At 47.4% G+C, this 14234-nt stretch overlaps 1 protein-coding gene across 1 annotated transcript in view; it reads left to right on the top strand.

The window, feature by feature from the left end:
* Nucleotides 1-14234, top strand: part of LOC135047596 (interleukin-31 receptor subunit alpha-like) — a 172001-nt gene that overhangs the window by 119825 nt on the left and 37942 nt on the right. The window contains exon 10 of the mRNA XM_063955467.1: nt 10760-10841. Coding sequence (XP_063811537.1) covers nt 10760-10841 — 82 coding nt within the window. The remainder of the gene's footprint in view (nt 1-10759; nt 10842-14234) is intronic.

Here is a 14234-nt window from a genome sequence, read left to right on the forward strand (position 1 = left end):
TGGTCGGATTCCCTGACTAAAAATATTGATACCCTTGACAGGGACAGTATTTTATTGACTATAGAGCATTTAAAGGATGCATTTCTATATATGCGAGATGCACAGAGGGATATTTGCACTCTGGCATCAAGAGTAAATGTGATGTCCATATCTGCCAGAAGATGTTATGGACACGACAGTGGTCAGGTGATGCAGATTCCAAACGGCACAAAGGTGTATTGCCGTATAAAGGAAGAGGAGTTATTTGGGGTCGGTCCATCGGACCTGGTGGCCACGGCAACTGCTGGAAAATCCGCCGTTTTTACCCTAAGTCACATCTCTGCAGAAAAAGACACCGTCTTTTCAGCCTCAGTCCTTTCGTCCCTATAAGATCATATCTGCCCAGGGATAGAGGAAAGGGAAGAAGACTGCAGCAGGCAGCCCATTCCCAGGAACAGAAGCGTTCCACCGCTTCTGACAAGTTCTCAGCATGGCGCTGAGACCGTACAGGACCCCTGGATCCTACAAGTAGTATCCCAGGGGTACAGATTGGAATGTCGAGACGTTTCCCCTTCGCAGGCTCCTGAAGTCTGTTTTACCAAGGTCTCCCTCCGACAAGGAGGCAGTATGGGAAAAGATTCACAAGCTGTATTCCCAGCAGGTGATAATTAAATTACCCCTCCTACTACAAGAAAAGGGGTATTATTCCACACTATATTGTGGTACTGAAGCCAGAAGGCTAGGTGAGACTTATTCTAAAAAAAATTTTTGAACACTTACAAAGGTTCAAATCAAGATGGAGTCACTCAGAGCAGTGATAACGAACCAGGAAGAAGGGGACTATATAGTGTCCCGGGACATCAGGGATGCTTACCTCTATGTCCCAAATTTGCCCTTCTCACTAAGGGTACCTCAGGTTCGTGGTGCAGAACTGTCACTATCAGTTTCAGACGCTGCCGTTTGGATTGTCCACGGCACCCCGGGTCTTTACCAAGGTAATGGCCGAAATGATGATTCTTCTTCGAAGAAAAGGCGTCTTAATTATCCCTTACTTGGACGATCTCCTGATAAGGGCATAGTCCAGGGAACAGTTGGAGGTCGGAGTAGCACTATCTCGGATACTGCTACAACAGCACGGGTGGATTCTAAATATTCCAAAATCGCAGCTGATCCCGACGACACGTCTGCTGTGCCTAGGGATGATTCTGGACACAGTCCAGAAAAAGGTGTTTCTCCCGGAAGAGAAAGCCAGGGAGTTATCCGAGCTAGTCAGGAACCTCCTAAAAACAGTGCATCATTGCACAAGGGTCCTGGTAAAAATGGTGGCTTCCTACGAAGCAATTCCATCCGGCAGATTTCACGCAAGAACTTTTCAGTGGGATCTGCTGGACAAATGGTCCGGATCGCATCTTCAGATGCATCAGCGGATAACCCTATATCCAAGGACAAGGGTGTCTCTCCTGTGGTGGTTATAGAGTGCTCATCTTCTAGAGGGCCGCAGATTCGGCATTCAGGATTGGATGCTGGTGACCACGGAGCCCAGCCCGAGAGGCTGGGGAGCAGTCACACAAGGAAAAAATTTCCAGGGAGTGTGATCAAGTCTGGAGACTTTTCTCCACATAAATATACTGGAGCTAAGGGTAAATTTATAATGCTCTAAGCTTAGCAAGACCTCTGCTTCAAGGTCAGCCGGTATTGATCCAGTGGGAAAAACATCACGGCAGTCGCCCACGTAAACAGACAGGGCGACACAAGAAGCAGGAGGGCAATGGCAAAAACTGCAAGGACTTTTCGCTGGGCGGAAAATCATGTGATAGCACTGTCAGCAGTGTTTCATCCCGGGAATGGAAACTGGGAAGCAGACTTCCTCAGCAGGCACGACCTCCACCCGGGAGAGTGGAAACTTCATCGGGAAGTTTTTTTCCACATGATTGTAAACCGTTGGGAAATACCAAAGGTGGACATGATGGCGTCCCGTCTGAACAAAAAACGGGACAGGTATTGCGCCAGGTCAAGAGACCCTCAGGCAATAGCTGTGGACGTTCTGGTAACACCGTGGGTGTACCAGTCGTGTATGTGTTCCCTCCTCTGCTTCTCATACCTAAGGTGCTGAGAATTATAAGACGTAGAGGAGTAAGAACTATACTCATGGCTCCGGATTGGCCAAGAAGGACTTGGTACCCGGAACTTCAAGAGATGTTTACAGAGGTCTTATGGCCTCTGCCGCTAAGAAGGGACTTGCTTCAGCAAGTACCATGTCTGTTCCAAGACTTACCGCAGCTGCGTTTGTCGGCATGGCGGTGGAAAGCCGGATCCTAAGGGAAAAAGGCATTCCGGAAGAGGTCATTCCTACCCTGGTCAAAGCCAGAAAGGAGGTGACCGCACAACATTATCACCACATGTGGCGAAAATATGTTGCGTGGTGTGAGGCCAGGAAGGCCCCACAAAGAAATTTCAACTCGGTCGTTTCCTGCATTTCCTGCAAACAGGAGTGTCTATGGGCCTCAAATTGGGGTCCATTAAGGTTCAAATTTCGGCCCTGTCGATTTTCTTCCAGAAAGAATTGGCTTCAGTTCCTGAAGTCCAGAAGTTTGTCAAGGGAGTATTGCATATACAACCCCCTTTTGTGCCTCCAGTGGCACTGTGGGATCTCAACGTAGTTCTGGGATTCCTCAAATCACATTGGTTTAAAACCAGTCAAATCTGTGGATTTGAAGCATCTCACATGAAAAGTGACCATGCTCTTGGCCCTGGCCTGGACCAGGCGAGTGTCAAATTGGTGGTTTTTTCTCAAAAAAGCCCATATCTGTTTGTCCATTCGGACAGGGCAGAGCTGCGGACTCGTCCCCAGTTCTCTCCCTAAGGTGGTGTCAGTGTTTCACCTGAACCAGCTTATTGTGGTGCCTTGCACCTACTAGGGACTTGGAGGACTCCAAGTTGCTAGATGTGGTCAGGGCCCTGAAAATATGTTCCAGGACGGCTGGAGTCAGGAAAACTGACTTGCTGTTATCCTGTATGCACCCAACAAACTGGGTGCTCTTGCTTCTAAGCAGACTATTGCTAGTTGGATGTGTAATACAATTCAGCTTGCACATTCTGTGGCAGGCCTGCCACAGCCAAAATATGTAAATGCCCATTCCACAAGGAAGGTGGGCTCATCTTGGGCGGCTGCCCGAGGGGTCTCGGCTTTACAACCTTGCCGAGCAGCTACTTGGTCAGGGGCAAACACGTTTGCTAAATTCTACAAATTTGATACCCTGGCTAAGGAGGACCTGGAGTTCTCTCATTCGGTGCTGCAGAGTCATCCGCACTCTCCCGCCCGTTTGGGAGCTTTGGTATAATCCCCATGGTCCTTTCAGGAACCCCAGCATCCACTAGGACGATAGAGAAAATAAGAATTTACTTACCGATAATTCTATTTCTCGGAGTCCGTAGTGGATGCTGGGCGCCCATCCCAAGTGCGGATTATCTGCAATACTTGTACATAGTTACAAAAATCGGGTTATTATTGTTGTGAGCCATCTTTTCAGAGGCTCCGCTGTTATCATACTGTTAACTGGGTTTAGATCACAAGTTGTACGGTGTGATTGGTGTGGCTGGTATGAGTCTTACCCGGGATTCAAAATTCCTCCCTTATTGTGTACGCTCGTCCGGGCACAGTACCTAACTGGCTTGGAGGAGGGTCATAGGGGGAGGAGCCAGTGCACACCACCTGATCGGAAAGCTTTACTTTTGTGCCCTGTCTCCTGCGGAGCCGCTATTCCCCATGGTCCTTTCAGGAACCCCAGCATCCACTACGGACTCCGAGAAATAGAATTATCGGTAAGTAAATTCTTATTTTCAGGAATTCCAAACTTCTAACTTAAATTGTAACATTTCTCACATAAGGGCTTATTTATCAAGCCCCAAAAAAGACAGTATCAGTTTTTGACAGACAATAGGACAATTTTATGATCGGACCAATTTTATTATATCTTAGACCAGGAGAAATCACTGATTTCTCTAATGTTAACTCATTTTTTATATATTCTTTGATTTAAAGATTTCATAAAAAGTGCAAGCGAAATACAAAGTAAAAAAAGAGAATGTAGTAAATCTTACAATCAAAGTGTCAACAGATGAAATTACAACACACAACTCTACTAATGAGCAAAAAAATCAAAAGTCAAGAAAAACATAGATAAAAGAATAAAAAAAGAGAGTAGGTTGAAGAAGAGGAGGCGTAGGAAAGGAAAATGAGAAAAAAAAGGAATTAGTGGAGGGGCAGAAGGGGCTGGCAGGTTTGCCAGTGTATGAGGGTAAAGAGCAGATCAAAAGTATGAAATCCAGCCAACTGAATCAGACGTGCATGAATTATTTATGTTTGTCCAACGATGAGAGTAGTATGTTTGTTGTCCATGGACATGAAGAAGTCTATCCTCTGGAACCCTTTAACAACATACAGGGGAAGGTGGGATCAACAATGAACAGGAAGAACTGCTCTTGTCATGTTATTAGTATGTTTAAGCGGATTTTGTTTAGGAGGACACAGGGATATCAGATTAGCAGAGAAGCTAGATCCCAGGAGCCAACAGTACTGAAGGTCCCACAATTTCTTTGCCCTAATTCAGTGGTTTTCAAACTTTTTTGAATCACGGCGCCCTAGAATATCAGAATTTTTTTCACGGCACCCCTAGGCCAAAAATTTCTTATTGAGAAATTTAGAAAGAAATATTACATTAAGTAGATCGCGTTTATAATTATATGTCATCCTTAGGGTCAGTTGTGTGGTGAGGGACAAGATTTGCTTCTGTTTGGCAACATATTTTATGACTGGCAGCCACCAGCACTGGTTTTGCCTATTATATTGACCATGAATAATTTGAATTGGTCCTGGACCACCAACCCAGGGCACCCCTGCAAGTGTCACGAGGCACCCCAGGGAGTCACGGCACACAGTTTGGGAACCTCTGCCCTAACTGATTAAATAAAAAGGCATACTAAGGGGACAGTTCCACTTAATGTGACAAGGAGCCCTTTTGTTATTTCATGTCCAGCAGAGAGGAGGCACAGAGGTTTTTTATTTGCATTATGTACAACCTTTGAACATCTATATTATCACATTAGAACTTTGTATTGAGGTTCAAGAACTGCATCCCCTTCTAGGCTAGAGGATCAGGCACTAATGAGCTTACATACTTTGTAAAATTCTGTCCACCTTGGTCTCTAAATCCCTGTGCCACAATTGTATAAAGTAAAAAAACATCTCTAAGTAAGTCCTGCATCATTATAATCTAGAAGGACCAGCATTCAGGTTACTAATTGCTTATATCCTATGATGTTTCTTGCACATACAGAGGCCCCACCATTAAAAAAAATGATCAAAAGCACAGCAGTGTGCAGCGCGAATGTATGATATTATACCTTGGATTTTATGCTTTCTTGGAAAAATATTGTACACACTAAGTATTTGATCAATGTCTTGGCCCAAATGTAATAGAATGAGAGTTTCAGAAAGTGAGAGATCTTTGTAAGGTTTTTCAGGTTTTTTTTACGTGCCAATCATTTACACTGCAAAACCAGGTTGATCTTGCTGTGTAAATGATCGCCACTTTAAAAAAAAAACTGCAAAACCTTACCAAATCTCTCACTTTTTGAAACTCTCATTCTATTACATTTAGCCCCTTATGTTTACTTGTGCATGCACAATTCCTTCTGTGTATCACTTCTTAATATTTCACAGTGTATTTTCTACTAATAATAAATGTCTTAGTAGCAATCACACTTCATTATGCACCCTCATTATGTAAGTTCAACAGTCAGTGCCATAAACTTTGCTTAGCTTCGGCAAGGAAGTATCAATCAGCAACAAACAGGCAAGCAGCCTTGCAGAGAAGTCCTGGACATTACTGACAACCAACAGTCCCTTGCAGGGCCGGCTCCAGGCCTACTAGTACCCTGAGCGAGAAAATGTAAAAGCGCCCCCCCCCCCCCATATGCGCGGAAAAGTGGGCGTGGCCTCTGGAAAAGTGGGCGTTGCCTCATAACTTTATATTATTAGACTATAAATAAATATATTTTCACACCCCCTCTACGCACACAATTAGCAGCCTTACACATAACAGCCACAGTAGTGTTCCTTACACACAATGTCTCCAGTATAGTGTCAGATACACATAATGTGCAGTGCAAGATAGACATGACATGCCCCCCAGCAGTGCCAGCTACACACAATATACCCCCCAGCAGTGCCAGATAGACATGACATGCCCCCCAGCAGTGCCAGCTACACACAATATAACCCCCAGCAGTGCCAGCTACACATGATAGTGTTCACTTTTTAGGGCAGGGTGCTGATCACAGGGAGGGCACATTTTTAAGTTAGGAGGGCAAAATGATGTACATACTGTAATGCTTGGTGCTCATCTACCTACATGGTAAAGCATGGACAGTGCACGCCGAAGGCGCGCAGCAAAAATTTAGGGGCCTTGCTTCGCGGGAAAGGTGCGTGACCACATAATAGTGCCAATTCGCATTACACCACACAGTAGTGCAGTTAATACACACTGCACCAGGTAGAACCTCCTAGACACTTTGTGCCAGGCAGAGCACGTTAGACACTTTGCGCCAGGCAGAGCACGTTAGACACTTTACGCCAGGCAGAGCACGTTAGACACTTTGCGCCAGGCAGAGCACGTTAGACACTTTACGCCAGGCAGAGCACGTTAGACACTTTGCGCCAGGCAGAGCACGTTAGACACTTTGCGCCAGGCAGAGCACGTTAGACACTTTACGCCAGGCAGAGCACGTTAGACACTTTGCGCCAGGCAGAGCACGTTAGACACTTTGCGCCAGGCAGAGCACGTTAGACACTTTGCGCCAGGCAGAGCACGTTAGACACTTTGCGCCAGGCAGAGCACGTTAGACACTTTGCACCAGGCAGAGCACGTTAGACACTTTGCGCCAGGCAGAGCACTGAGACTCATTGCCTAGCCACAGACGCCTAGCGGGAACACTACATTATATGCTCCCCAGCCGTGCCAGCTACACATGACATGCCCCCCAGCAGTGCCAGATACATAAATGCCCCCACAGTGCCAGATACATAAATGCCCCCACAGTGCCAGATACATAAATGCCCCCACAGTGCCAGATGTCCCCACAGTTCCAGATACATAAATGCCCCTACAGTGCCAGATACAGAAATGCCCCCACAGTGCCAGATATGCCCCCACAGTGCCAGATATGCCCCCACAGTGCCAGATAAATGCCCCCACAGTGCCAGATAAATGCCCCCACAGTGCCAGATAAATGCCCCCACAGTGCCAGATAAATGCCGCCACAGTGCCAGATATGCCCCCTCAGTGCCAGATACATAAATGCCCCCACAGTGCCAGATACATAAATGCCCCCACAGTGCAGATATGCCTCCTCAGTGCCAGATACATAAATGCCCCCACAGTGCCAGATACATAAGTGCCCCCACAGTGCAGATATGCCCCCACAGTGCCAGATACATAAGTGCCCCCACAGTGCAAGATGCATAAATGCCCCCACAGTGCAGATATGCCCCCACAGTGCCAGATGCATAAATGCCCCCACAGTGCCAGATGCATAAATACCCCCACAGTGCAAGATGCATAAATGCCCCCACAGTGCAGATATGCCCCCACAGTGCCAGATACATAAATGCCCCCACAGTGCAGATATGCCCCCACAGTGCCAGATACATAAATGCCCCCACAGTGCCAGATACATACGTGCCCCCACAGTGCAGATATGCCCCCACAGTGCCAGATACATAAATGCCCCCACAGTGCCAGATACATAAATGCCCCTACAGTGCCAGATACAGAAATGCCCCCACAGTGCAGATATGCCTCCACAGTGCCAGATACATAAGTGCCCCCACAGTGCAGATATGCCCCCACAGTGCCAGATACATAAGTGCCCCCACAGTGCCAGATACATAAGTGCCCCCACAGTGCAGATATGCCCCCACAGTGCCAGATGCATAAATGTCCCCACAGTGCCAGATGCATAAATGCCCCCACAGTGCCAGATATGTCCCCACAGTGCCAAATATAAAAATGCCCCCACCGTGCCAGATATGCCCCCAATGCCAGATACACATGTCCCATGCCCCCAGGCCCCAGTGCCAGACATGTCCCCAGTGCCAGATATCCCCCCCCCCTCCCTCCCTCCCTCCCTCCCTCACCTGCTCCCGTGCAGCTCACCGGTCAGCGCGTCTGTTGCTGAGGTTGCTGTTCTTTGGCTGAGGGCAGGGAGGAGAGCGCAGCGTGCGCCTCTCCTAGGGGCCCTCAACCTCCGGCGGCTGCGGCGGTGTACAGGTTCAGTTAGGCGCCGGTCCGCAAGCCAATCAAAGCTCGCGGTCCGGCTGCCAATCAGCCTGAACTGCCGGACCGCGAGCTCTGGTTGGCTAACGGGCCGGCGCCGGTTAGCAGGGAGGGGAGGGGAGCGGACTGCAGCTGTAGCGACGGCTCCAGGCTCCAATATGGCGGCCAGAGCTAGCGGCGCCCATTAAGTACGGCGCCCTGTTCGGCCGCTCTATTGGAACATGCCTGGAGCCGACCATGGTCCCTTGATGGTGCTGACACTCTCTGAAAAAATAGCAGAATTAAAACCCCCGATGGCCAGCAGGATTGGAATTATGTAAAAAACAAAAGTACCTGGTTCAAAGATGCCAGTAAGAATGCAGACACAATATTTGGCCTGATTTAGAGATGGAAGCAAAATACATTGCTGTTGGGTCTTTGGATGCCGCAGCAATGTGTAAAAAAAATGCTAGTGCTGCAGGAGGCATCTGTAGGAAGAAGATGCCTCTTGCCAGCACCTGCGATCTGAGTGCTGTATCCGCGATGTTGGTAGCATCACCAGTCATCTGAGTAAGCTGAAGCATACTCCTGGGACCGCTCAGCCAGGACCAGCAAATCTGTGTTAGAAGATCCTGGCCTCAACAGACCCAGAAAATGGGGAAAAAACCCTTGATTTCGGGAACTTTGGCCATCTCCACCCACCACCCCAAAGGACAGCAGCCTATCAATCAGGTTGCGGCTAAGGGGGCACTGTATGTGATCATGCCCAGCACACGTGCAGTCCTCCCCCCATCAAGGCTGATGGTTTACGTACAGCCCTGAATAGGAGTCTGAGTAACTAGGTCCATGCAGAAGCTAGGTGTCCTGAAAGCAACAGGGGTACCAGGTGGTGGACCCTGGACGATGCCTTCCATGTTATTTAGAGCCAGCGGATTGCAGAATAGTTTTTAAAGTTGGCAGGAGAGGAAGCGGCTATAATTAAATTGTTTGCTGTAAGAGCTGCCAGAGAGGGGAGGTATGTCTGCTGGTAAGGGTGTCAGGGCTGCAATAATTGGAGTCAGGGAGCATGCATAGTGAAGCACATATGGTGTGCGGAAGGAAGACATTAAACTCTTGCCCTGGCATCTTCACAGCAGAGCCTTTTTAGGGCATAGCCTTGTGACTCGACCCGATTTTCAGCATTTTTGAGTAGTGCCCCGTGCTCTCCAAGCACTCTCCAAGTAACTGGGCAGCCCCCAGCTCACCTCCCTGCACTGATTAGATGCCGCGTGCATGACATCTATTCAGGGATCACTCGCTGCTTTGCAGAGGAGCGGGTGATCAAAGACTGAGGCCCGCGGGTGGGACAGTGTCCAAATAACGGTACTGTCCTGCTTGAATCGGGACAGTTGCACTTCCTTCCTGCATTTGCGATGTGATCGCATATGGGATAAACATTGCAACTACCGGTTGAGATGTTTATTTCTGTCACAAGATGGCTTGTGAGGCCAAGCAAATTGCATCTCACAACACAGGGCCTGATTCATTATGGATTGCTATTGAGGCTGAGATAGCGATGTTCACAAATCTGCTATTGCTAATATTCACATGTGAAGAGCCGCCCAGAAAGGATAAAAGATGTGGCAGCCATACAATACAGACATAGCATCCTATACAATTTAGATAGTGGGTAGTCTGTCATTGTCACTCATTGTGACCATCCAACCACCTGCTCACATATTACGCCAAATGATGATCTTGCTCATAGATTCTTCACACACATACCTGTTATGAATGTCTTCACTACAGTATATCATGCCTCCATCCTGATTATCCGCAGATCATGGACCCTGTATTTATTCTGATCATATCATGGCCCCTGTGTGGAGTCTCCCCATATCAGTATTTCCCTGTATTTTATCTTCCCCATATCACAAACCACCTGCATTGTTTCTTCCCTATCTCATGTTTTTCCACAACCCATGTCATGTGCACCTCCTATAATAAATCTGCATGCCATGGCCTGCAGTATTGAACCTCCCCACATCATGCATTTCCATATTGATGGTCCCTTGTAGCGTGTCTCCCCAAATTGTTGTTCCCAGATATGGCCCCACTTTATTGATTCTCTCAATATTAAGGTCCCCTTTATTGATTAGAAAAGTATCTTCCCCCTTTATTGCTATAATGCCCCCACCCCGCAAACTGATTTTCCTCTTTATAGTGTCCCCTTGAATTAATCCTTTACATGTGAAATGGCTCATGCCCTTCCATTATATTCACTTTCATTTCACTTTACTAGATCACTGGTTTATCACAGCGGAAGTCTAATTTTACTGGTAGTCTCACAAGATGTGATTTTTTGTATTTTACTTACATACAAATCCAATAAGTGTGCCATAATCCATGTTATGCACTGAGTGGCAATCTGGCAGAGCAATTAGAATTTGTTCTCAATAACTTACAATGCTACTTTAATGTTCCAGGCTCAGCAAACGATTGTGTCCTGATCTTCCGGATCCCAGTAACAGCAATGCAACAACGTTTGTTTCCAGGGATAATAAATACGTAAGTATTGTATCACAATCTATTACTAGTCATAACATGTTCTTCTACACTGTACACATTATAATCACTGTACGTACTTATAAAAATAACAATGGTTGATCAGCTGAAAAGGTAATAGAAATAGGCAACTTGATGTTTCAGCAGATGTGAATAACTGGAGTAGAGGGAGAACCGCTTTTCGTCAAACTTGACAGGTCGACACGCCTCCTGTTATAGCCCCACCCCCTTTTAGTTCTGTTTAATAAAAAAAATGATATCATATGATATAAAACTGATATCAAAAGATCATTGATTCGCTAGTAAGAAAAAATGTCATCCCTTAGACCAGGGGTCAGGGAACTTTTCTACCTTTTACCCCAAAATATATTTAGATACGCCGACGCTACCCCCTTGATTTGAAAGGAAGGAAATCATATATTATTGTGCATATATACTTGTTATCACTGTTTATATGGCATTTCTGAGATACTATGTATATATATATATATATATATATATATATAATTATTATTATTATTTTCACCAATTATTTTTTTGCAATGAAAACACCAAACACCAAAAACACCAGAATGAATGCAAGAAAGATGAATGAGGGGGGAAGGGAGGGGGACACGACTTTTAGGAGACAGATGGTCAAATCCTCACCTCAGTAATGTTAGTGGGAATTTCCCACTGTTATGTGGGCCACTGTCTGATCCTGCGGAACTCCGTCAGCGGTCAGCCACAGAACACTTCAAGCTCTGTGTGTGGGTTGGCGGGCCGCAGGCGAGAGAACAGCACAGGACGGGCGGGCGTGAGGGAGCGCGGTGTAATGTCAGCACGTCACACCGTGGCCAGGAACACAGTACAGGATGGCCAGGAGCACAGAGCAGGGCGGGCAGGAGGGAGCGCGGTGTGACGTCATCACAGAGCCGGCCCCAGGCATAGGCAAACTAGGCAAATGCCTAGGGCATTTGGAATGCCATGGGGCACAAGCAGCTTCTGCTGATTAAAATGATATGCACCATGCCTATTTTCTGTGTGTGACTGTGGCTGTATCTGCATACAAAATGCATTACTAATGTGCGGCATTATGTGTATAAGGTAGTGATGAGCACCGGAAATTTTTCGGGTTTTGTGTTTTGGAGGCGCAATGAGGTAGCTGTGTGACTAAGATAAGCGACCCTAGTGGCCGACACAAACACCTGGCCCATCTAGGAGTGGCACTGCAGTGTCACGCAGGATGGCCCTTCCAAAAAACACCCCCCAAACAGCACATGACGCAAAGAAAAAAAGAGGCGCAATGAGGTAGCTGTGTGACTAAGATAAGCGACCCAAGTGGCCGACACAAACACCTGGCCCATCTAGGAGTGGCACTGCAGTGTCACGCAGGATGGCCCTTCCAAAAAACACCCCCCAAACAGCACATGACGCAAAGAAAAAAAGAGGCGCAACGAGGTAGCTGTGTGACTAAGATAAGCGACCCAAGTGGCCGACACAAACACCTGGCCCATCTAGGAGTGGCACTGCAGTGTCACGCAGGATGGCCCTTCCAAAAACTACTCCCCAAACAGCACATGACGCAAAGAAAAATGAAAGAAAAAAGAGGTGCAAGATGGAATTGTCCTTGGGCCCTCCCACCCACCCTTATGTTGTATAAACAGGACATGCACACTTTAACCAACCCATCATTTCAGTGACAGGGTCTGCCACACGACTGTGACTGAAATGACGGGTTGGTTTGGACCCCCACCAAAAAAGAAGCAATTAATCTCTCCTTGCACAAACTGGCTCTACAGAGGCAAGATGTCCACCTCATCATCATCCTCCGATATATCACCGTGTACATCCCCCTCCTCACAGATTATCAATTCGTCCCCACTGGAATCCACCATCTCAGCTCCCTGTGTACTTTGTGGAGGCAATTGCTGCTGGTCAATGTCTCCACGGAGGAATTGATTATAATTCATTTTAATGAACATCATCTTCTCCACATTTTCTGGATGTAACCTCGTACGCCGATTGCTGACAAGGTGAGCGGCGGCACTAAACACTCTTTCGGAGTACACACTTGTGGGAGGGCAACTTAGGTAGAATAAAGCCAGTTTGTGCAAGTGCCTCCAAATTGCCTCTTTTTCCTGCCAGTATAAGTACGGACTGTCTGACGTGCCTACTTGGATGCGGTCACTCATATAATCCTCCACCGTTCTTTCAATGGGGAGAGAATCATATGCAGTGACAGTAGACGACATGTCCGTAATCGTTGTCAGGCCTTCAGTCCGGACCAGATGTCAGCATCAGCAGTCGCTCCAGACTGCCCTGCATCACCGCCAGCGGGTGGGCTCGGAATTCTGAGCCTTTTCCTCGCACCCCCAGTTGCGGGAGAATGTGAAGGAGGAGATGTTGACAGGTCGCGTTCCGCTTGACTTGACAATTTTGTCACCAGCAGTTCTTTGAACCCCAGCAGACTTGTGTCTGCCGGAAAGAGAGATCCAAGGTAGGTTTTAAATCTAGGATCGAGCACGGTGGACAAAATGTAGTGCTCTGATTTCAACAGATTGACCACCCGTGAATCCTTGTTAAGCGAATTAAGGGCTCCATCCACAAGTCCCACATGCCTAGCGGAATCGCTCTGTGTTAGCTCCTCCTTCAATGTCTCCAGCTTCTTCTGCAAAAGCCTGATGAGGGGAATGACCTGACTCAGGCTGGCAGTGTCTGAACTGACTTCACGTGTGGCAAGTTCAAAAGGTTGCAGAACCTTGCACAACGTTGAAATCATTCTCCACTGCGCTTGAGACAGGTGCATTCCACCTCCTATATCGTGCTCAGTTGTATAGGCTTGAATGGCCTTTTGCTGCTCCTCCAACCTCTGAAGCATATAGAGGGTTGAATTCCACCTCGTTACCACTTCTTGCTTCAGATGATGGCAGGGCAGGTTCAGGCGTTTTTGGTGGTGCTTCAGTCTTCTGTACGTGGTGCCTGTACGCCGAAAGTGTCCCGCAATTCTTCTGGCCACCGACAGCATCTCTTGCACGCCCCTCTTGTTTTTTAAATAATTCTGCACCACCAAATTCAAGGTATGTGCAAAACATGGGACGTGCTGGAATTTGCCCATATTTAATGCACACACAATATTGCTGGCGTTGTCCGATGCCACAAATCCACAGGAGAGTCCAATTGGGGTAAGCCATTCTGCGATGATCTTCCTCAGTTGCCGTAAGAGGTTTTTAGCTGTGTGCGTATTCTGGAAAGCGGTGATACAAAGCGTAGCCTGCCTAGGAAAGAGTTGGCGTTTGCGAGATGCTGCTACTGGTGCCGCCGCTGCTGTTCTTGCGGCGGGAGTCCATACATCTACCCAGTAGGCTGTCACAGTCATATAGTCCTGAGCCTGCCCTGCTCCACTTGTCCACATGT

Source organism: Pseudophryne corroboree, chromosome 1 (genome assembly GCF_028390025.1).
Source record: "Pseudophryne corroboree isolate aPseCor3 chromosome 1, aPseCor3.hap2, whole genome shotgun sequence".
Classification (NCBI taxonomy): domain Eukaryota; kingdom Metazoa; phylum Chordata; class Amphibia; order Anura; family Myobatrachidae; genus Pseudophryne; species Pseudophryne corroboree.